The sequence below is a fragment of the Pseudopipra pipra genome, chromosome 1 (assembly GCF_036250125.1).
Source record: "Pseudopipra pipra isolate bDixPip1 chromosome 1, bDixPip1.hap1, whole genome shotgun sequence".
Classification (NCBI taxonomy): Eukaryota; Metazoa; Chordata; class Aves; order Passeriformes; family Pipridae; genus Pseudopipra; species Pseudopipra pipra.
In genome coordinates this window covers 53,871,507-53,895,745 of record NC_087549.1, presented here as the reverse complement: position 1 = coordinate 53,895,745, position 24,239 = coordinate 53,871,507, and the positions used below count along the sequence as shown (strand labels likewise).

Genomic DNA, 24,239 nt, shown 5'->3' with positions numbered 1-24,239 from the left:
AGAGTAGGTTTAGATTAGATATTAGATATTACGAAGAAATTACTGTGAGGGTGATGAGGCACTGGAACAGGTTACCCAGAGAAGTTATGGATGTCCCATCCCTGGAAGGCCAGGTTGGATGGGGCTTTGAGCAACCTGGTCTAGTGACCAAGACGGGGGGTTTGGAACTAGATGATATTTAAGATTCCTTCCAACCCAAGCCATTCTCTGTTTCTAAGTAGACCACAAAAGCCAGAACAGCCTTTTATACTGCTTGCAGTCTCCCCAGCTGAATCTACCGCAACAGCACTGGGAAAAGAAGGCAAAACCAGATCACTTCTGACCTTCACTCACATCACCAGTTTTGAAAAAAAGATCCCCAGTTGACATGGAAGAGAAGGGTTTTATCTTCATAAGAAAATCCATGCCTACACATCACTCTCAGGTTCTCAGCTGACTTAAGGAGCACCACAGGCTTGTCCTTGGCAAAAACACTTCACTAAAGAAAAAGGTTTCTTAAAAAATATTTTATTAGAAAAAATTTTCAACCAAAGTTACTCGATAAACAACTGTACAAAACGTATTTCTTTGGTCAATTTGTGAAAATTACCTTAATTTCTTCAGCTACTCACACACGCAAAAGGAATTTTTCTTAAATAAAGCATTTATGCAGACAACAAAGCAAGCTGCTGTTGCTTGGCAATTGCTATGTAATCACCACCTCAAGGGATGTCCGTGACCATGCACGTGACTCACAGGAGAGTTCAGCATTGATCAGAAGAGTGCAGGTGGAAGACCGTTGCCAAAAAGTAAGCGCCAAGAACTTGGTATCTTCCATTGAGAAGAAGAATCTGTGGAATTGTTGCTCTGCAACAAAACCAGAATAATTCTTTAAGTACTAATGATGTAATTCTATCTCTGGCACAGGTATTAAAATAACCAGCAGCAGTACAAGTGTCAGTGTCATGGTGGGTTGTTTTAGTGAAGGGCACTGAAGATAGAACTTGATCAAACCCCCACCCAATTTTTCCCCGCACCTGTCAAACGAAAGAACTGGTGTTCAGGTTTGGTTTTTCAGGTGGGGAGATTCCCAGTGAGATTGTAATCAAAATATATATTTAATTTGGTGTATCCTTGATGACCAAGAGCCAAAATGAACCCAGCCCAAGCATATTTAACTTTTCTAAAATTCATCTGAATAACATTTTTGAAGTTCTGTACTGAGGAAAAATGAAAACAATGTATATAAAATATGAAAGCGAGAACTCTAGATCAAACAGCACTTACTTCACTTTTAACCAGCTGGAGCCATTCATTAAGATAGTTAACAAGAACAAATGCATCAGGAATGTTGTCCCCTTCTGAGCAAAATTTCAGAAGAACTGCCATTTGAATTCCCTTTGAACAGCTGTAACAAAAATGAGCAGGCATTTATATTTCTTTTTTAGATTCAGAACAATATTTATGTATTATGAGGAACAAAAACCTGCATATGGCTTGTTAAAAAACAAATCCAAAAAGTAAAAATGTATGCATATATAGACAGATTTTTTTTCCTCCAGACTTCCTTGATTGAGTTTTCACATTTCATGCCCTTTTTCTTAGTCTTGAATTTGTTCTTTAACTTGCAAGGCGGGAATTCTACATCTTGCAAGAGTACTCAGTGCCTCTTTTACATATTTAGTTTGCATCTTTGTGCTGGTGGGGCGTTTATACAGATAGAATCACTCCTTACCTTTCTGTGTATTTTAAACTAGCAGTTTTGCAGGCTGCATATCACCACATTACTCACAATACTCTCATTTTTTCATTAATATATTAAGATTGTTATTTTTGATTTTTTTCCCCCTTAAGTTCTGGCAGGTCTTTTCTTTTACATTTGTATATTGTTTCCATACTGAGGTCATTACATAGGTAAGCATGGTATAAGTAACTCTGCTGCTGTTGGATGCAACAGTGTGGACAGATGTCAAAAATAATAATTAAAAATAAAAGTCAATTTTCCACCTGACACTTACAAAACAAATATCTTTTGCAAAACTACACAGTGCCATAGTGAGTATTAATATCCAAAATATAAAAACATGCTTTCAGCACAATTTCTGATGCACATACCTTTCAACAAAACCCTTTAATCTAATTGTTTGCTGGCCCTGAAATCTTAACTTATTCTTAGTGCTCAGAATTGTTTGTGATTTTGGTTTGGTTTTTTTTTATTTCAACTGATGATGGAACCATTTGTCACAGGAAACTGTTTTAGTTAAAGTATCACAGGTTCAGGAATTCTGCTATTAACAAATTATGGTTTATAAAATCAGATACCAGATTAATTGTGAATTTAACTGTAAAGCTGATTCCCTTATATTTTTATCATCTTCTAACTTATATGATGCAGAATTCCCATTTTTTCCCCCCTCCTAATTATGGGCTTGACCTGGAAAAAGTTCTCTTTCTATAAAATCCTGTTCTATGAAAAGAGGAACTTTTCCTGTAACACACCAGTTTAAAAGATAATTTTACCCAAGTACTAAAAACAAGACTACTGATATCGTTCTGTGCTTATCTTTAGACAACTCACCTCTCAGTAAACAACAGTTTTGTGATGCCACCTCCAGGAATATGCAGAACTTTGTCTGTATCACTTATTCCAGGGTAAGCCGCTACTTTTTCCATTTCTTTCCAGTTTAGCTCCTGCATAAGGCCTCCAACTGCTTTCTCAAGATCAGGTGTAAGTAGGTAGCGCAGTGGTGTCCTAGAAACAAATCAAGAATACATTAAGTCCTTCAAGGAAAGACATTACCAAAGTTGTGGCAGACAGAAGGTGCGAGCATTGAGGACCTCACACTTGCAGAATTCCTCTGACATTCCCTCCCTCCTCAAATCAAAGTTAGAAGGTAAGTCTGTGGTCTCAAAACAGTACAAACTACTCTCTGCCACAAATAGAACTAAGGTGGTACCCACTTTTTAGGGGCTCAAATAACGGGCAAGTACCAAATACACAAGTGCATACACAGGAGAACTGCTTATGGTTGTTAAAATTATTTACAAATAAAATGTGTTTTTTCTTCCTTCAGATAGGAGGTGATTAATTTCAAGTCTGGGTAAACTTGGACTTCACCATGATATAGTATTTTTAATAAGCTCACACTAGTAAATCAGCGATAAGGGAGTTATCCTGTGGTGCTGAGGGAAGTGAGGGGGGTTAAATCACCACAACGTATGACTCAGACCTCATCAAATAACCATCAGCCCCTCTCATTTCATTCCATGTTAGCTGGCCATCCTCCAGTTGTATGCAACTACCACTACTTCTGGGACGTGCACAACAGACCTAAACCTCCCTTAAGGCCCTACACATTTATACAGCCTGAGGATAACAACAGGTCTTTTGCAAAAATGCTTATTTTATTTGTTTTCTGTTAAGTCACCAGTTATGATGCCCTCGATAAGCGAGAAATGCTTGGGTTTTAAATGGGTAATATCTAAAAAAATACATACAGTCTGTTGCTTCCCAACAAATAATAACTGATTACTTCCTATTAAAAAAAAATAAAATGACAACTTACTGTATTAAAGAAAACCTTCAAAACGCAGAATGATGATGAAGAGGTAAGAAACTAACCAATACTATAATCAACTGTTAAAAATCTAATTTGTGACCTGTATGTCAGCAGTTGATGCCTGACACTGCTTGCAGCCACAAGAAGTTAGAACTGAGGCTCTGTTGCCTGACAGCGCAGGCCAAGTGCAATTTGCTTACAGCTTGTTATTTGATCAGTAATTTTGACAGTAGTAACTAACAAAGTTCAGAGACCTGCATAAAATAATCCTGTATAACATCAAATTTTAATAGTATACTAAGCATTTCATGACCTATGTACACAGCCAAGCAAAAGCACTCTGCCAGAAGTACTCAGCAGAGGGAAACATGTCAGTCCAAAAGAACAGAAACATCCATTAGGTCTTTTAAAAACACAGACATACCCCAGGAGTTGCTCATCGTCGCGCTGGTACGCGTGGCTGCTCGACAGAACGACGACTCTGGCACATCTGCTGCCTTTCACCCAAGAAAGCAGGGCTTCACAGAATGGCCTGTACTTGTTCTTTATGCAAAGACACAGGAAAAAAAAAAGTGGAAAATGTAATAAAAGGTGTTAAATTTAACGTTTAGCAGTGATGTAAATTCTTCTTCATGTCCACTTAGTCTTCAGTCCCAGATATACTTTTAAAAAGCAGAGCACTGTCCTGGTTGTTCACTTCATCAAAACTACACGAAGAATGACAAAAATTATCATTTAGACCACGTTAACAACATCAGTGCCACCTGTTTTGTGTGCCATTAATACCAATGGAAAAAGCTATAGAGTAAGATGGGGTGGCAGGATCACAGGGTATTTTAGCACAGTTTCAACGGCTAAAAAAACTGCACCACAAAATATTTTTCTGGCATGGTATTCTGCTTATTTTAAATAGCAGCTGCTGTCCAGTTAATGAGTAACTCTAGATTCTTCATTTTTTACACAATGAATGCATTTTAAATTAATATAGAACGCTATGAAATAATTAGTTGGTGTGACACAAAAAAATTAAGCTATTACAAAGAAGACACAAAACCAATAAATGTAACAAAAAACCCCACCCCAGACAAACTCCAGATAATTTTGTATTTTCAAGACTGTTAATAACTAAGAAGATATTTATACTAAAATCTTCCACCACATACAGGCTGTTGTGGGGCTTGGAAAAACAAAACAAAAGCTCAGCTGTCACTGAATGCAGAGATCAGTAAAATCATATCAACTGCAGAAGGTGTTATAGCATGAAGTAGAAAAATAATTTTGTTAGGTCACTTGAACTGCCTGCCAGCAGAACTATTAAAACCAAATAGTGAAGTAAGAACAATCAGTGAACATACTTACCTTTATGAAAGGTGATCTGATTTGCAGGACTACAAGTTTCTTTGAAGGTAAGGAATACACTACAAGAAGAAATAATTAGGTCTTGTTAAGAAGAAACTGAGAAAGAGATCTGGGTTTAGAAATATCAAGATTTATCAAATTTACAAACCTCAGGATAGTAAACCTTTCAGCTATCAATTCACATGGGAAAGTGTGACAATATACACAGTGTTAAGAATATGTATTTTTGTGCAATGTCTTCACTGGTCTTTATTTAACTTGTACTAAATTTAAAGGATTAAATGAAGAAAAATATATGAAGATCTGCCACTGGTAATGACTCAATCGATTTTGCAGCTTTGCAAAGATTGACATATTATCCTTAGATTTCTATGATTTAAGAGGATAAAAAAAATTAAATACAATGATCAATGTAGGGAAAGAAACTACGTATTTGTAGGGGGGAGAGGGAAAAACATTGCATAGGGAAAAAGGCAAATGTAGGCAGGAAGAAAGGAAGGAGAGCAGACAAATATCCTTCTACAGCAGAAATTCAGTTTGCATCCAAACAGTTTATTTTAGTATGTGCAGAGTTGATGTTACTTTGGATTAACACCACAAAAAGTTTTGGCTGCACTGCAATAATGTTGAAATTCAATATTTCTTACTAGTTCCACATGTCAAATTGGTTTTCCAAAATAACAACAGGCACGGTCTCCTCTGTGAAAAGTAAATACATTCTTACCTGTAGGTTACTGCGGTTGTTATTACTGACCTTAATTTAAGTACATCAGCAAAGTGTAACAATAACAAAAAAGAAGAAAACGTGATGTTCTTGCACCTTAAGCACCTTGTAAATACCTTCAGCATTCAATACCCACCTTCAGCATTTATACTCAGCTCCGTTGAGTTTTCCTCTGCTGTTGCATATGGGTTATTTCCAACCATTGGCACCAGGCAATCAGTGTAGAAGTAACCAACTTTAGTCATGTCAAGTGTGGAAATCACCAGATCTACTGCCAGCTGACCAACATTTCCCACGGACACTGCTGGCTGAAGTAACAGAATTGTACCAAATTACAGTGTGTTTTACAGATGTACAAGGTGCTCTTCAAACAGTGAAAGTTAAAATTGCTTCAATTCTGGTCAAACGTGATTTCTAAAAGCAGCTGCTCATCCTCTGACAAAGGTGACTTATTTCTTAGCAGATTATCAATACAGAATTTGGTCCCTGTCCCACAGAAAAACCCCTGGCCACTTCTGTGAATAATCCTATCTCGCTATAAACTTAAACATAGGCTTGAAAACTTACCCCCTCCCCTCCTTTTTGGACAGAGAGTACATAAAAGCCACTGAAGAAACTGATGTGAGACTTGCAAACCTCATGTGACACCCAATGGTAACACTGATGTTATATATTAAACCTCTCAATCTCAGACTGACCCAAAGACAAGAGTAGGTAATTTTTCATTTTTTAAGGATGAAAATGCTAAGGGTCCCCTTGGATTAATTTCACAGGCAGTGCCGTTATCACCAACTGGGGCAGATACCGATCTAATATACTGACCCAATGCAACGGCACACAAAGAGAAATTCAAGAGTTTGTGTCCTCCCGAAGAAACTATTACAGGAAGACAACATTAAAACTTTCAGTTTCTTTCCTCTAATTTATAAGCAAATCTACGAATTGCTGCTGCTGCCCGTCGCGGAGAGACACCGAATTTGATGCTGACAGAAGGTGAAGGAGGACGCGACAGCACTTTGCGTGTCGCTGGTATCCAAATCCCTGTTACTCCCACACGAAGAAAACAGCAGTGATGCATTTCCTGCCGCTTGTCAGCTGACCGGGAATGACTTCCCGCGCAGCCTGCAGAGTCATCCCAGGCTGTGCAGCCCTGGGTGGGAAGCGATGAGGTTACCTTTAACTAACCCTGGAAAGGGAGAGAAATGATGTAGGCAGGAGAAATGATGGGTTTTGCCCCATCGCAGCCTGTGCTGGAGCTCTCGCTTCACAGAGACATGGTCACCTCGGGTACCATTACTTGAGATCGACCTCATCAGGGGATAAAACCACCTCCTATGACAATCCTAATCCCAGTTTTAAATATAGCAGAAATGAGGATTCTTTTTACATTGGAAACATTTATATATCGTACCTAAATGAAAAAACCCCCACAACCTTTTATTGCAGTGGCAACCCACGGGTGCTACAAATCTTGCAAAATCACATAGGGCATATTAATTTTTAGCGCAGTGGCATATAGCTATTGCTCTAAAATTGTATATAGCTATTGCAGCTCGGCACGTAACATCTTGACAGGAGCTGAAACCCGGGGTTCTGCGGAGGGAGAAGCCGACGGAAACGGAAGGGACCGCGCCAATCTCTGCTGGAGACAGCCCTGGGAAGGCGCCCTCCAAACCCTCCTTTGTTCGGCACAACACCCCACAGATTACACACACCGCTTGCCCAGAGCCTTCTCCGCTTATCCCGCAGCCAAGTACCCAGGGATGAGCCCCGGGCAGGGCAGGGAGAGACCCGAGCCCCTCCTGTCTCGCCTCACAGGAGCGGAGCCCTCAGCGCCGGGACCTGGGGCAGCCACCCCTCAAACCCATCGAGGGCGGGGGCGGAGCAGAAACGCGACTCACCATGAGCAGAGTGAAGCCTTTAAAGTCGGAGGCGGCGGAACCCCCGCCGCGGTCGCAAGGAACGAACATGCCGGCCGGGAAGAGCGGAGCGAAGGAAGGAAGCGGGGCCCGGACGCCGTGCCCGCGTGTCCCCGCCAGGGGGCGGTGGCGGCGCTGCCCGCGCCCCTTGGGAGGCGGTTGGCGCTGCTTACCCTGCCGGCTCCGCCATGTCGCTGCCGCCGGAGAAAGCCTCGGAGCTGAAGCAGATCATCCACCAGCAGCTGCTCAAGGTGGGGCCGGCTCTGCGGTGCGGCGCCGGAGAGACTTCCCTTGTGCCCCGGGGGGCCGTGCCGGCTCCCGAGCCGGCGGCGCGGAGCCCCGCGCTGTCACACCCGCCCTGTGCGGCGGCAGCGCCCGCTGAGGCGGCGGCGGGACGCGCTCGCTTTGTTTTCCCAACTTCGGTCTCTGCAGGTGGTTTCCAGGCACCTTTATGCCATTTTCTTGTTGCTTTTTTTTTTGAGCCAGGGTCTTGACGGGGAAATAAATACCCATGCTGTAACTTATCTGTCGCTTGTTGGTACAGTGGTGAATTTCCTCACCTGTCGTGCGGCAGAACGGGGTACTTGGAGCGAGTCCAGAGAAGGGCCACCAGGTTGATTAGGAGGATGGAGTAACTCTCCTGTGAGGAAAGACTAAGAGAATTCGGATTGTTCAGCCTGGAGAAGAGAAGGCTCAGGGGAGACCTTATAGTAGCCTTCCAGGACCTGAATGGAACCTACAAAAAAGATGGAGAGGGACTATTTACAAGGGTATGTAGTGACAGGACAAGGGATAATAGATTCAAACTGAAAGAAAGTGGCTTTAGATTAGGTATTAGGAAGAAATTCTGCACCGTGAGGGTAGATGAGGCACTGGAACAGGTTTCCCAGAGAAGTCGTGGATGCCCCATCCCTGGAAGTGTTTAAGGCCGGTTCAGTGGGGCTCTAAGCAATCTGGTGTCCCTGTCCGTGGCAGGGGGGAATTAGAAGTAGACGATCTTTAAGGTCCCTTCCAACCCAAGTCATTCTGTGATTGTATTTCAGGTCGCAGCAGCTGTGTCCTTAACATCCTTCCTGTGTGAGAGACAGGTTTATAGATCCATGTAAGTTACACAGCTCAGATGTAGGGCAGACATTCTCAGACTTCCCTTTGAGTGTAGGGGAGGCGTGCAAGGGAGATTTACTACTTTTGTACCTTACCTGCAAGTATATAGAAGTGTATTTTTGCCCTCAGAAAATAAGAAACTGTTATACTAAAATTGAATTATGAGGGAGATGAGAAATTGGAACAACGACCATTTTATAATGGATGGATTTGCAGACCATTCTGTAAGGAAGGAAGTTCAATGCAAAGGATGCTGTCAAAGAGAAGTGAAAATGCTCAGGTTTGGTATGCTTGTGATTTTTTTTACCTGAAGGGCTGTTTTTGTAACACAGTGGTTCATTTGGTTAGTTCTGAAAAGAACAATATTTTCTCTGTTCCCAGGAGAATTCTTACAGACTTAACTGTTAAGTCATAGCCACTACCATGTAAAGAGCTTGTATTTGTAACATACAGTGTATTTTCTTTCAGATGGATGTCCATGGGAGGATACGAGAAGTTCTAGCTGAGACTATACGGGAAGAGCTCGCACCTGAGCATCAGCAGCTATCCACAGAAGATCTGATAAAAGCCTTAAGACAACGAGGAATCATTGATGATGTTATGAAGGAACTTAAATTTGTAACTGTAAGTAGCTTTTGAAGAGTGAAAGCATTTTTGCTTATTCCTCTTACTGACGTAGTGGAAATCTGCGACTTCTGAAGGTTTTTAATGGCTTTACTGCTTTGTGACATAATAGTAGCAGGAAAGCTTAATGCATATGCTGAAATTGGTTTAATGGTAATACTGCCTTGAAAATATTTGTTCAGTTTCGTTATACCTCAAGTACTAGAAGGGAGCATACTTAAGGAATGGCATTCAGCTGAAATGGAGGATTCTTTAATTTTTAGAAGACTGTGGTAAGAGCACTGTTGCATCCCTTGACTCCTTAAAAAGTCTTAATTGTAATTCCAGGATGTGAATGAAAAGGAGAGGACTTCAGCTCCAAAACCATCAACACATTTTGTTGACAGAGAACCACCAGTTCCGAAAAAAAGTATGTTTCTTGTTTATTTAAATGTTTGGATCATAGTTTTGAGAGGAATTTGAAGTCTGTGATTTTTGCACTCTGAATTAGTAATCCAATAGGAACTGGCATAAAGGTTTGCCCTGCTTATCCACAGGAAGTAGATTCATGTAAGCAGCAGCAATCAGTGTTGCATTAAATGTGACTTTTTCATTATTTAATTTATTTTATGTTAAGATAATTTCAATACATTTTAAGAACATTGTCTCCTCAGCACTTGTTTCAAAAAAGTTTCTTTTGTTTCCTGGTCTCCTGTTAGTTACCCAATACTTAACAATTTAAGCTTTCTGAGATCTGTTTGTAGTCTCTTCATTTTTATCGCTACGCTTTACAGCAAACATTGACCCAACACGAAGGTATCTTTACCTTCAGGTTTTGGGTGGAAAGGCTTTTCTGGAACATCTTCAGGAACCAGAGCCTCTGCCTGGCCAAATCTGTTCCACCTTCACTCTGTGTTTACATTTTCGAAACCAACGCTTCCGTTCTAAACCTGTACCCTGTGCCTGCGAGCCAGATTTTCATGATGGTTTCTTACTTGAAGTACACAAGGAAAGCCTAGGTAAGGAATATTATGAGTTTAAAGCCGATGCTGTTGGGGTTTTTTCTGACTTAAGAGTTATTGTGTTTGATGTTATTTAGTGGATTTTCTTCCCGTTTTTTATCGTGTTTTTCTAAGGAAACTGATTATTGTATTGGGTTATGCCACTTGTAGATCTTTCTCTGCTCTTGCCTCTTTTCCTTCTCTTCTGCTCTAAAATAACTTGAATCTGACCAACTTTAACCATAATTGACAGTGAGGTGATAGTGTCACAGATTAAGAGATACTAAGGTGGCTGTGGTTTTTGTGAACTTTGTGCTGAAGAGTGAAGAAGAAAAATATAAGTTTGTTGACACATGGAAGGAAAAGCTTCAGTGTGAGTTCAGTTTGCCTACCAGCTGGCAGACACCTGCAGAAGAGTCAGTCATCCACAGACTGTATTATTGTTCTTCTCTTGGTACCCAGGGAACATGAAATGAGCTAAGTAGGTTGTGAAAAGATTTCTGGATGTTTTCTGAATCCTGTAGAACTGTACGGTGCCTTATGGATATCATGGAACAGAGAGAAAGCCAGAGTTATTGCAGTTGAGCTTGGAGAAGACAGTAAAAAATCAGATTTAGTAAATTCTGCTGCTCACGGAGCAGTTTATATCACAGAGTCAAACTTAACTAGAGAGCAAGTTTTTCCTGAATACTAATATTTATTAAGTTGACATGACACTCCAACTTAAAGAATATTTTTCAGTTGCTTTTACTTAAAGGTGCTTTAATAGTCTTTATTTTCTTAAATGCTAATTCTTTTTTAATTTTTTTGTGTAGCTGAACTGGTACATTGGAGTACTCAACTACAAGAACCTTTTTATCTCCTCTGTAAATTAACTGTGATCTTTCTGTATTTCTGTCCTAAGCGTGGTTTGGTTTTAAGATGGGATCATTGCTTACATGTCTGGACTCAAGATTTTTCTTTATATTCATTGCATAAATTGCATTTTGTTGCCTTTTTTTTTTTAATTTTGAGGATTTAATTTGGGATTATAATATTTTTGCGGTCTTATTTTGGTTTAATAATGGCAGGTGATGGAAGTAAAATGGTGGATGCAACTACTATGTTATCTATATGTGATCCAGTGCATATGGTTCTGATCAAAACAGACACATTTGGTGAGACCACACTAGTAGCATCCTATTTCTTGGAATGGCGATCTGTCTTGGCTGCAGAGAACGGCATAACAAATATTGCTGTTGAACTCCTGGGTGTAGGTAAGGGTAAATAATAAACAATCACTGAAAATCTTGGGTACTGAGCTTGGTTGTAAGCTTAAAGCAATATTTTTTATCTGGTTCAATTTCAGTTTAATTCGTAAGTATGACTATATAGTATCTTTAGAAAATGTCTAGAAAATTTAATAGTCAGGGTTTTTTGTTACCAAGCTGCTAAAAAATGAATATTCCAGATCCTGTGTAATGTTGATCCCAATGTCTTGGAACTCGCACAGCTTATTATGTGCACAATCTGGATAAGGTTTCAGAAACAAACCAGCCAAACAAAAAAGCAGCAGTTCATCTTCAGAAATACATATCTGACTGGTGCACTGCAGAGTAAAATCCGGCTTGTGTGCCTTTCATAGAAAACTAGCAAGTTCTAGAGAAAGGGATCTCTGCTCTGATCCCACTTATTCCTGTTGCTGAAAGTGTGTTTTCTGATGGAAGGGTTGAATGGCTTTGATAAGGTGCTTAGCAGTTAATATACATGTGTATTTTTGTGTATCACGTGTCCCCACTCCCCTTTTCAGGAGTTCCAACCTAAGTTTTTAGGATATTATGATTTAGCGCATAAGGAGTAGATCTTCCGTCACTTCCTAAGGGGTAGCTGTCCCATAGTTTACTAACAGCTACTGAGTCATTTGACTACTCTTTATCCCACTTTCTCTTCCTCTTAGGTAGCTGAGCAGTTCTTGATAGTTTCTAAAGAGATTGAATTATACCTTAAAAATATTCTGAAGATTGGATATACTATCTAAATTATTCCTGATTGTTATCGCTATTCCCTGCATTCTTTTTAGAGAGCATTTGATTTGGTGCAGTGTTTTATCCAGCCTATACAAATCTAGTAAGTTTATTTGCTACTATGTTTGTTAGCTTCTCCTATGAGGAAAGGCTGAGAGAATTGGGATTGTTCATCCTGGAGGAGTAGAAGGCTTAGGGGACCTATAGTAGCTTTCCAGTACCTGAAGGGAGCCTACAAGAAAGTTGGAGAGAGACTTTGTAGAAGAGCACGGAGTGACAGGGAAGGGGGAAATGGATTCAAACTGAGAGTGGCTTTAGATTAGATATTAGGAAAAAATTCTTTACTGTGAGGCTGGTGAGGCACTGGAACAAGTTGCCCAGAGAAGTCGTGGATGCCCCATCCCTGGAAGTGTTCAAGGCCAGGTTGGATGGAGCTTCGAGCAACCTGGTCTAGTGGAAGGTGTCCTGTCCACAGCAGGGGAGTTGGAACTGGATAATCTTCCTTCCAACCCAGGTTCTTCCTTCCAACCCAGGCCATTCTGTGATATTTTTTTTATAATGATTTGGAAATGCATAGCACATAATGGAGCAAGTTAAATCTGTTTCTTATTAGCATTTTTTGAAGTAGTAAAGCATCAATGCAGTTAATCCAGTGCTTTTTCTCCTCTTCTAAAGTCTTGTCATTGTGCAAAATGCATCAAGAACATCAAAGCATGCTGCCATTTCGGATAAATAGATAAACTGTGATGTGAGGCTTCTATTGCTTGTATTGCCTATAATCCCATCTGTAATCCATTTTGTAATGCTTCATGTAATTCTAAATTTTCAGCATTAGGCAAAAACATTTAAGTTTGGGGGGATTTCTGGTTCATTTGTTTGTTGTTTTGGGGAGGTTTTTTATGTTGAATAATCTCTTGGTATGACAGTTGGGGTCCTTTATAATGAACTGTATCTTGGGGAAGATGAATTTGACTTATTTCCAGCTACTTAAATTTGAGCTGCCTGTGTAATCAGTAGGAATAGGTATGTTAACAGTGTGTGTTACTCCCCAATTTGATTTTAGATGCCTGATCTAAACATTTCTAGAACACCATTTGTGTCATACATCCCAGTACTGGCTGCAAATAGGGCCTTAGATAATTATCTTGGATCTATACATCTGTGCTTTTTTTTGTCAGATTATGCTCTCATACAGCCTCATTTGAGTTTGAAATTTAAATAAAGATTCTCATTTTGCCCACATTGAAAGAAGTTTAATCACTTTTTGTGATTATATGTCTAACATTTATTTTAGTTGTTTGCCCCTGCCTGGCTGAAATAATCTAAGTAAATTGAATATGAGAGAACTGATGAAAATTTATTTTTTGGTTCAAAGGTACAGAATCAAGCGTTTCTGTTGGTGTTTTAAACATCAGACTGGAAATGTATCCACAGCTAAATAAGATGCTGTCTTCAGAAATAACAAGTACTCAAGTAAGTAAGTTCTGGGAGGGCTAACTTATTCTTTTTTGGGGGAGGAGGGGAAGCTCAGTATAGAATTATAGATGCTGAATGCTGTTGATTTTTTTATTATTTGATACTTTTTTCCCTGTTAAATTTAAATATAATTACTTTTTTTTAACTACTTTGTCTATACTGAACATTATTCAAAATATTGCTTTTGTAGTTTTTCTAATTACTTGTATCAAAACTAAGGAGAAAAAATGAAGATGCAATATACCTAATTTTCTTCAGGTAGTATGTTTCTTGGTTCCTTTCCCATCTGAAACAATAATTTCAAGTCAGCTATTCTGCTTGGAAAACCCATAAATGTTGACCTGAAGGTGCATGCAGATATTCTTCTGCACAACAAAATCTGAGCAATCCCTCTGTACAGAAGCACATCACTTGAGATGAACACTACTTCAGTCAAGCTTAATATAAGAGCCTACAAACAAGAAATGTAACTTAAGGTTTTTCTGAATTGGATTTCCATTTAAAAATATGCAGAATTTGCATGGCGCACTTAAAATATTAAGCTTTATTTTACATGTGCCAGAGGTAGTGTTAATGTACTTATTGATTATGGGTTGGGGATTTTTTTCCTGTTTGGAATTAGTATGTGTAGGTTTGGTTTTGTTTTTCTTACCTGCAGTTCACTTTGGAACGTCAGAAAACAGCAGAAAAAGAACGTTTGTTTCTTGTATATGCTAAGCAATGGTGGAGAGAATACCTGCAGATTAGACCTACACACAACGTAAGGCTAGTAAAGATTTTTGCACAGGTTTGTAAATTTTACAAATAGACCACTCCTTTCTGTAAGTTATCCTTTTTTATTTTATTTTGAGCTTTACGTGTATGTAGAATCTGAATAGATTTATGATATGGTTACATTCACTACAGAACTACATGTGGTGTGTTGAAAAATTGAGTTTGTAAGGATTAAACTTCTGTTTGTGTACTGAAGCTCAATAGCATGATGCAGACAGAAGGGTTGCTCCAACTACCTCTAATGTATGAGTGAAAAAGCCTGTTTAGTCTTTTCCTTGAATGCTCACAAATAGTAGAAAGTTGAGTAATCTGTGCAAACTATTGCAGATAAATTTTATTCCAGATGAAACAGTTATAAGAAATAGACTTACTAGATGTATTTGAACAGATCCACACAATATCTGAGCTCTGTGTGATCTGTGAAGCAATCTATCTGGTTAATGTCACACAATAGCTATAGTCAAAATTATTGCAGTCTAATAAATTACTGTGAGAGTTGCTCCTTGGCAATTATCCCTTAGTATAAGGAGTGGTATGATCCTTGTGTGGTAGCCATGTTCCTAGCAGAGTTAATGCACCCTTAACTTCTTATCTCAGAGTAGTGTCCTGAAGCAGTCTGTGCCTCCTCTTTCCCTTCAGTGAAGCAACAACTTCCGTGCTGGCTGTACTGGGAGTGTTCAGTAGTGATGTGAACTTCCAAATCCAAGCCAGCAGATGTGCTCCCACTCGGTCACTCTCTCACTCCACCCCATGAGATGGAGGAGAGAATAAAAAGGGCAAAAGCAAGCAAAAATTCATAAAGGTGGTTTAATAATTGAAGGAAAGCAAGGAAGAACAGGAAGACAGTAAGACAGTCGCTCACCACCTCCCACGAGCAGGCTGATACCCTGCTAGTCTCCAAGCAGGGGCAAGTGTAGAAAAAGTCTGTTCCCCATCCCCCCCAGTTTTATTGCTGAACATGGCAGTATATGGCAAGGGGTATCCCTTTGGTCAGTTCAGGTCAGCTGTCCCGGCTGTGTGTCCTCCCAGCTTTTTGTCCACCCTGAACCTACAACCGTGTGGTGGCAGAATGAGAAACAGAGAAGGCCATGACACTGTGCAAGCACTGCTCAGCAGCAGCTAAAACACCGGTGTGTTGCCAGCACTGTTTCAGTCACAAATCTAAAACACAGCACCACTGGGGCTGCTATGAAGAAAACTAACTCCCTTCCATGCACAATACAAAGGCTTAAGGGTTTCAGGGCAGGGTATAAAGAGAAACAAATCTGTAATTAAATAGGATGGAAACTAGGCTCTTGCTAGTTCAGTACCTATAGAGAGCTCATCTTGAGTCTCTCACTGGCTATAGCAAATCTTAGTAAAACTGCCCTTAATGGCCTTTCTCATTTCTGAGAAAATTAGAATTGTTTGATAACTTAGTTATCATCCAGTTTCATATGAGTAATGCAGAAACAGGCCTTATATATGAAACTGTATTAAAAAATGAATCCTGCCGGGGGGGGGTTATTGCTTTCAAGCTGTGAAATAATTTTCAACAGGATTCCAGTCAGCTTCAAATAAATTTTGCTTTTCTTCCACCAGCTTGCTGGAAAAGCATTACAAAACCTTAACAGGGACAATATGTGACTACAGTAAAAATATGAGACCTTAATTTCCTGAAGCTGCAGAGATTTAAAAGGCTTTGATCCCTTTCTAAAATAGATGAGCATAAAAGTACCAATTTAGCTCAGCGAGGAATAGAAGAATACTTCTTGAAATGGTTTTAGTAGTTGATAATCATAGTATTTGCCTGCAGCAAGTCATCTTATTTTTACATTTTTCCAAGGACTTAGAAGTTCTTAGTATTATTGCTAATATTAGTTACTTCACTGTGAGTAGTTTTTATTGCTTGTTATTATGACAAGAGGTAGGGAATTCAAAGTCAGAAGCAAATAGACACCTTTTAAACTCTAGAATCAGCTGCTGAGTCTTTAATGCTTTTTGAGGGAGTTTGTTTGCTGTGGGATTTGGTGTGTGGGGAGTTTTGTTTTGGCTTGTTTTTGTGCTTGATGATAGTGTGGAAATTGACAGTGGGTGGAGCACAAACAGTTCCTCACATTTAAGAAGATAAATTACAGCCTGTGCTGTTCCTTATGTTCATACGTTTAGTCCAGAATGCCCTACGAGTGACAGAGCCAGCAGAAAAATCTAACTATTAATGTCTCTAAATAAGTTGCCTTATTGGTCCTGTGTCTTAATTCTGGAAGTATTTTTGTGCCTTGCTGGTATTTGAGTGATACTTATTCCAGGGATAGTATATCCCATAGCAAAAAAAAATACAGCCTAAGTTAGGATGAATACTTGAGTGGCTGGCCATTAACCCTGTTTTACATGTGTTCAGGATGAAAATGGAGTGAACCGTCCGGTGTGTTCCTTTGTTAGACCGCTCCGAGCAGGCCGGTTGCTGGACACACCTCGGCAGGCAGCACGTTTTGTCAGTGTCCTGGGTTATGAGAGAGCTCCCGTCATCGGAGGGGGGGGTGGCAAACAAGAGCAGTGGTGCACCCTCCTCGCTTTTTTATGCAGAAACAAGGTACGTGAAAGTGCTCCTTGTGTGACACAGCAGAGCAGGTATCATATTCTAACTGAAGTCAGTAATTTGAAACAGGCTGAAAATTCATGGATTAAATAAAATTTGGAGGATTCTGTTACAGTAATTTAAGTTCTTTTTAAAGACAGACATTAAATAGTAGACAAGAAGGCTTTGGCACAGACTTCCTATACTGCTGTAAAGGGGTCCATTTGTCAATACATCTCTGGCAGTGAGTTTGCTTTTCTTCAATTACATTTCTAAGAACACATATAATTATTCGGTGAATCCCTGCTAGCATGGAGGACTAATGTGCACAATTCACTGAATTCTTGACTAATCCAGGAAGAGTAGGAAAAGTCTCTTTTGCTGGTTGTGGTTTGCTTTTTTTTTTTTGTGAGATGGGCTAAAATATACTGACAGCATTTACATTCCATTTTTTGCAAAATAGGAATTTTCACTTAAAGTTTCAGCCTAGTTCTTGATCTGATACTTATTATATTTATTACATATAACTGTAATAAATGAAACTAATTGTTACTCATTCTGGATTACAGTTCTTCTGTTGTATGGATAAAAGTAACAGTGATCATTTTTAATACCTCTTTGAGGTGGTCAGTGCTTTTCATTGCAATGGAGATACTTCTGCCTTCAAAAATAATGTCACTGATGTGTTTGTATTAAAAAGATGTGTTCATGGAAGCAAGAGCTGTGTCACAGATTTTAGACCTGTCTCCCAAGACCACAGAACAGGCATTGGCTGTTGTCCCTCAATATCATATGATGCATAAGTACCATATAAAGGCAGCACTGGCTACCCACTGGCTTTCAGATGGAGATGACAATAGGGACTTCAAGTTTGAGGCACAGAGACAGGTGTTACTTCAAGACAGAGGTAGAAAGCAGTATAGAAAATAACTGAATTTAGCCCCTGAGACACAGGCTGGGCCACTATTACTTTTCTTGTGAAAAGTGGTACAGCGTTACTAAAATAACACAGGTTCGTTATGGACTTGTTCAAACCTATTTTTCTGCATATTTCCCTTGTACGCTACAATAGTGGAAGATACACCCAAGAACTCTGAAATTTACATTTTCAATATTCTGAACAGTTACTTGACTAAAGAGCCTTACTCTTCTACTTCTGAATGCTGTGCTTTGTGTTATGAAGCCTCCATTGCATAAGCAATTTTTGTTCTTCCTTTACAGCTAACATTTGTGAAAAAATTAAGAGACAAAGAATATTAGACATTACATTTGGAAATTGTTTTCTGAGAATTATCAGTGGTAGTAATGTGTTTATGAGATGCTTTTCTGACTGAAGGGAAAAGCAACTACACGTGACTTCCAGCTGGTTTACAGTTAGATCTGTGGGGAACCTTGTTTTATCTTTGTTTCATTTGTCAACTTTGACAGCGCATTCAAGGTGGTGAAATAACAATAGAATTGCATTTTATTAAGTGAGTAAATTTCCTAACTGTGTGAAAATATTTTGTAATTTCTAGTCTTGCCTCGGGTATTTGCCTGATATACATTTTTACATTTAATTAGAACATCAGTTTTGTCGTCACAGGTTGATAGATTCTCGTTTTGGGTTACTTGAAGGTGTCTTTATAGTTGTAGGAAATGTTTCCCTGTATTAATCATACACTATATTTGAATAAACTATATAAATATCATTACAAGATACATTTTTAACTGATTTATTCTGGAACTAAACTTTAAAAAGCTAAAACTTGTCAAGTTTAAACTGTAAAATCCTGCCTTCTGACACATGCTTTAGATAAACAGAAGAGAAACATGACTTGTTCAACTATTGCTGGAGAAATATCACCACTTTCTTTCTTTAAGGTTTTATCCCTGCTTGATACTCAAAACAGCTTGTTAATATTTATTGTCTAGGGTGACTGCGAAGATCATTCTAACCTTCTGTGCAGTCTTCTTCTTGGGTTTGGGTTGGAAGCCTTTGTGTGTGTTGGAACAAAAGCAAAAGGAGTCCCTCACACTTGGGTAATGACTTGTGGAACTGATGGAACAATTACTTTTTGGGAGAGCTTAACAGGACATAGGTGAGTAAAAGGAAAATAAGAAAACTGAACAATGTAATTGAGGTTTGCATGGGCTATTTTTGTCGTTGCTTTTTTCTTTTTTTTGATCTTTATACCCTGTCGTGTACTACAGGTGACCTTTGTCTTTGACTCTTTTTCCTGTGTACTGCTTTTCTTGGGAAAAAATAACTGGTTCAGTGTGAGGGGAAATATTTCAACAGTTTGTAATATGGTTTTCAGTGGCTTTAAAACTGTATGCTAACCGTTCTGTGTCTTATGGCAGCTGAAAGCCATTGATGCTATCGCTGCCGTTATTTATAAAGGAGATGAAATCTGACATGATTGTTTAGGAACCCTTGTTTTTCTCCTGATTTCATCAGTGAAATCAATGGTACATTACTTTTTTTTTCCTGCTGCAGAAATCTCTTTAAGTTCTCTGAGATTTTCTCTTGCTTAGTCATTTGAGAAGAGCATGCATAGTTCTTTGGTATTCTAAAGCTTCTAGGACAGGTTATATTCAGTGCTGAAAACAAGCAATTCTGTTTTGCCACTGTTTGTGTATCCTATGATTAGCATTTGAAGATGTATTTCTCCAAATATGGTGACTAGTGGGGAAACTATATGTTGTTATAGTTGCAAAATTTAGTTACTGTTGAGAATCTGCTGGATTAATCAGCTTATTTTTTCTAGATTTAAAGAATAAAAATTATTTATTTTTTCATTGTATATTATACCTCCAAAATGTGGATAATTACTTTTCTGTAAACGAATGAATGCCATTTTTGGAGAAAAAAAGAAATGTGGCTCGTATTTTTAAAGGAGAAGTGGTTATATCTGTCCCGTCTTAATATTTTTACCTTACCTTGAAATAAGATGTATTAATAAGAAATTGAATCTTTTTGATTAGGTACATCCACAGACCTATCAACCCTGATGACCCACCGCTAGTTGAACAACCCAAGCCACTGTATCCTTATCGCACAATAGGTTGTGTCTTCAACCACCAGAATTTCTTTGGGAATTGTCAGCCCTCTGACGCTGTGGACGTCTGTGTGTTTGACCTGCGCGATGAATCGAAATGGAAACCCATGAGTGGAGAAGCCATAAAATCCGTATGCCCTCCTGGAGCAACATCTTCAGTTCCCCCTTTTCCTCCTCTGTGCGCTTCTGCGATAGATGCTGCAGTAACAAGCAACGAGGTAGAATTGCAGCTGAGAATACTGGTCTCTGAACACAGAAAGGTAAGAAAGATTGTCATTGATCTGTCACAGTAATAAAGGTCCACGTGTTAACTGTGTACTTGTGGATAGCCATTTCTTAGTTCACATACTCATATCTTTGCAATGTGTTTTCCATCAGCTTTTGCAGAAATGTGGTATGTGAAAAGTGAAACAAATGAAAAAAGTGTTTGGAAAGATTGTACTGAGCTGGTTTAGACATCATACTTCTTATTTGCAGCGGTGATTTGTAGCCTCATGTGTGGGCTACAAACTACCTTTGAGCGGTCTGTAAAAGCACCAGGAAAATCTAATGTGTTTGTTAGTGGGCTTTGCCTATCCAGCAAAAATGGTTTTGGTGCCTTGATAAAAGCAGACTTTCAACTTACTCTAATTGCTTTACAAAATTGGAGATATTTCTGGAAGTTAGTTTCATCCTTTACCAGGACTTTTACAAGGTATGATGTGCCAGAAGTGACTCTTTTCTGTGCTGGATGTGAAGGCGTTGATATTTTAAGTCTCTGTTAGCTTATGTCTGTTTTTAGTGGGGTTTTTGCATTGTTTTTGTTTTTCTCCCCACACAATGCTCAACCTTCGTGGTGGCAAGCAATTATCAGTGTATTGAGTCTCATGTGGTGTTGAATACGTACATGGATGGTAAATTTTTCTACTTCTTGGCATTTGTGGGCTGGTAGGAAGAAGGTGCATGTACATGCCTTTGTGTTTTAGGGAGCTGTTGTGCACTGTTTTTTCAGAAAGGGTTTTCTATGAGAGACATTAAAAAAAAGTGAGTTGTAGTTGATCTTTTCCATATTTTTGCTGTGTATTTATGCATATCTTCTTACATTTTATTCAGAGATACTGTAGCTGAAACATCTAGCTTCAACTCTGCTGGCCTGAAGTTTTAGTCTAGTAGTCTAACTTCATTCCTTGCTAAATGTATGATACTTTGTTGGTCATGTTTGATTCTTCCACTTGGTGTGTGAGTCAGTCTACAAATCGTACTGCTTCATGGGTTCACTGCTGTTAACTACCAATTAAAGATTCTTGTATTTATTTGAATCTACTCAGTAGGCAAGCTTAGGCATATCCTAATGTTCCTTCTGCACAGTTGTCATCATTCTGTGACTTGCCTCACAGGATCTTGGCCTTTCTACTGTTTGGGATGACCAGCTCTCCTATGTGTTGTCACCAGCATTAGCAGCCTATGAGCTTGAACGCACAACAGGTGTTTCTGCAGGAAATGAAGAGTTTCAAGATGCCATAAGAAGAGCAGTACCTGATGGTCACACGTTCAAAGGGTTTCCTATCCATTTTGTACACAGAAATGGCAGGAGAGCGTTTGCTACGTGTCTTCGGTGAGTTTAAATGTAAAGATTTTTTTTTTAAATAATGAAATTTAAAGAAAGTTAATTTCCTTAGGTTTGAGCTGTAAGAAGAGTTGTATGGTATATGTAGTGGCTACAGAGCTTTTAGGTTACATTGGTGGTGAGTTCACTGATGATAGACTTCTTTTGGATTAAATTACAGAACGAGAAGTTAATTTAATTTCCTGGTACTTGTTAAAAATGATCAGTGGTGGTGTTGTTTTCCTCCAAGGTAACAGCCCCTGCACTACAGAATAATATTATTATTTGTAATGATAGGCTCATGAAACTCATTGTTACTTAAGTGTTAGTCATATTGGAAAAAAATTGCACTATGTAATTGAAAGCTTTAATAATATCTTACTCTTGGTTTTTTTTTTTCGTCATACAGGTCTCCTTTTTGTGAAGAAATAATCTGTTGTAGGGGAGACCAAGTGCGACTTGCAGTTCGTGTACGAGTGTTTACATACCCTGAATCTGCATGTGCTGTTTGGATCATGTTTGCTTGTAAATACCGCTCTGTCCTTTGAAAAAATCCGAAATTATTCATACCTTTTCAGATCTGCAAAATAATGCATGTGGGTATAAAGTTTTGCAATTGAAAATTAGTATTGTATTTTATATAAATGCCACTGATTTTGAATACCACAGTGTGTGTATTGAAGGGGATTGTGTACACAGTAATGATTGTATTTATAAAGAAAATTTATTATTCTTTGCAATAAAAGTTACTTTTCATAATTATAGGAAAGTGGGTCAATTTACTAAAATGTGTGCATAAAATTCTGGCTTCTCTTTTGCAGTTCTGAATTGGTGTGAGAGTTCATTTAGAAATAAATCTGGTTTACCTCAGCAGAGTAAGCAACTCCATTCTACCTCTCCTTTCCCTGTAGTCTCCACGGTATACTTTGAGAGTGACTGAGATCCAGTAATACTGACATTTAAGCATATGTCCTTTCTACAACAAAAATTTATTTGTGCTTCTGTTGGACACAGCAGTAACTTCTGCATTCAGCTTCTGAGAACAGTTCAGTCAGACACAGGTAATCTTGTTAATCTATGAATTTAGTAATTTATGGTTTTATTTTTTAAAATATATATTGAGACTTGGATACCTGAACATGTGAATAGCTGTGATGGGTTAGATGAAGTGGTGCCTTTTTTCCGATGTTAGCTTAGGAAGTTTCTGAGATAGAAGTTGTAGCCAGGCCATTTTGCTTGGCAGCCATTCGTGTTTTTGTCTAGTTCTGACACTCAGATCTGAACTTAATTACCCATTTGTGGTTTTGTCTGTGTTAAACCTGTGGATGATGATTTTGCTTAGTATCTTTTAGTCTTCATGCTTTGCAAAACGGTAAGCAGTTGGACTTACTGAACATCTCTATATCGTGCCTCTCAGATTTTTCACCATGTGGCCTCCAGGAGACAGCCATGAGGCTGGAAGATCTGAAACTGTTTGGTTTCTTCTGTAGAAGCCATTCTGTGTCTGTGATAGCCCATAACCACCTCCTTTCATTCTACTTGTGTAAGAGAGAGACAACTCTTTCTGCTGGTGCTGGAGCAAAAAGAATTAACTAATTCTAGAGAAGCTTGTAGCACATACAGCAGGAGTGGATGTTGGCATTTTGTGTGTACATTTAATCATCAGTGTGGTAGTGCGACACTGGTTTTGTTTTGTTTTATTTTTCAAGAAGTGCAGCACTGGGGTTTTAACTTGGAGTTTTAGTAGTACATTATGTACTTACTGGCCCTGCTGCTAACTTTACAAATATGTTTTTGTGTTATCTTTCTTTTTATACCTTCAAAATGTATTCGTTTGCCTGTTACACAGCATACAGGATTTTTTTCATTGTATCCAATGTAACATGAAAGGCTGGATCATATTACATGGTGAATATCACTAAATTTAACAGCGTTATTTAAGTACTAGTTGTATCTTATATGCAGCGCTGTGTTTTACACACGTGTATGTCACTGCAGGAGGGAAAAGGCTGCGGCGTTTAGAAGAGCTGGAAGTGAAAGGGGATAGAGGAGCGGTAAGCGAAATGGGAGAGCAGCTGAGTGGCTGGAGCCGGGCGCTATCCCGACTGTGGGACAGGGGGCACTGCTCCGCGCTGTCCCGTCACACCCTCCAGTCTCATGTGGAGCGGGTGCGAACATCTGAGGGGTAAAATGCTAAAGAGAAAACCGCTGTGCGTTCGGTGTGAGTGTTAGGTTATTTAGTCTGTTTTTCTCCTCGTTTGCCTGGGGAGAACCTTGGCACGAAGGGCTGTGCCCTTCTGGTGCCCAGGTGTGTTTAGAGGCAGGGACGTCAGTTCCCAGCTGCTTGGAAGACGATTCCCTTGTTGTTCCCTTTCCAGACTGATGGTTCAACTGCTGCCAGCCTTGCTGCTGCCGAGAATGGAGCTTTCCCGGAGGAAGTGTTTACGTTGGGAGGGCAGACCCTGGGACTCAAAGTGGTCCACCCTCCTGCTGCGAAAGCAGGGTCTGGCTGATAACGTTTCGCCGTGTCCGTGATGATGTGGGTTGGTGTCAG

General features: G+C 39.2%; 2 protein-coding genes across 4 annotated transcripts; one reads left to right on the top strand and one right to left on the bottom strand.

The window, feature by feature from the left end:
• Window positions 1-491: 491 nt before the first annotated feature.
• On the bottom strand, window positions 492-7,641 carry PSMG2 (proteasome assembly chaperone 2). Its single transcript, XM_064657202.1, has 7 exons — window positions 7,524-7,641; window positions 5,759-5,930; window positions 4,899-4,957; window positions 3,964-4,082; window positions 2,558-2,731; window positions 1,267-1,387; window positions 492-846 (listed from the first exon to the last, which is right to left on the bottom strand). The coding sequence occupies exons 1-7, from the start codon at window positions 7,590-7,592 to the stop codon at window positions 754-756; spliced, it is 807 nt and encodes a 268-aa protein (XP_064513272.1). The 5' UTR covers window positions 7,593-7,641; the 3' UTR covers window positions 492-753.
• CEP76 (centrosomal protein 76) lies at window positions 7,636-22,445 on the top strand. Of its 3 annotated transcripts, none has more exons than XM_064657160.1 (12): window positions 7,636-7,792; window positions 9,114-9,269; window positions 9,597-9,678; window positions 10,043-10,267; window positions 11,320-11,505; window positions 13,628-13,725; window positions 14,387-14,515; window positions 16,883-17,074; window positions 18,974-19,140; window positions 20,027-20,360; window positions 21,477-21,694; window positions 22,095-22,445. In XM_064657160.1, the coding sequence occupies exons 1-12, from the start codon at window positions 7,730-7,732 to the stop codon at window positions 22,231-22,233; spliced, it is 1,989 nt and encodes a 662-aa protein (XP_064513230.1). In that variant the 5' UTR covers window positions 7,636-7,729; the 3' UTR covers window positions 22,234-22,445. The 3 variants fall into 3 exon arrangements, with proteins under 3 accessions (XP_064513230.1, XP_064513209.1, XP_064513220.1); XM_064657139.1 differs by lacking the exon at window positions 7,636-7,792 and adding an exon at window positions 8,090-8,311; XM_064657150.1 differs by lacking the exon at window positions 7,636-7,792 and having other exon boundaries at window positions 9,135-9,269; window positions 10,081-10,267.
• The last annotated feature ends 1,794 nt before the right edge of the window (window positions 22,446-24,239 follow it).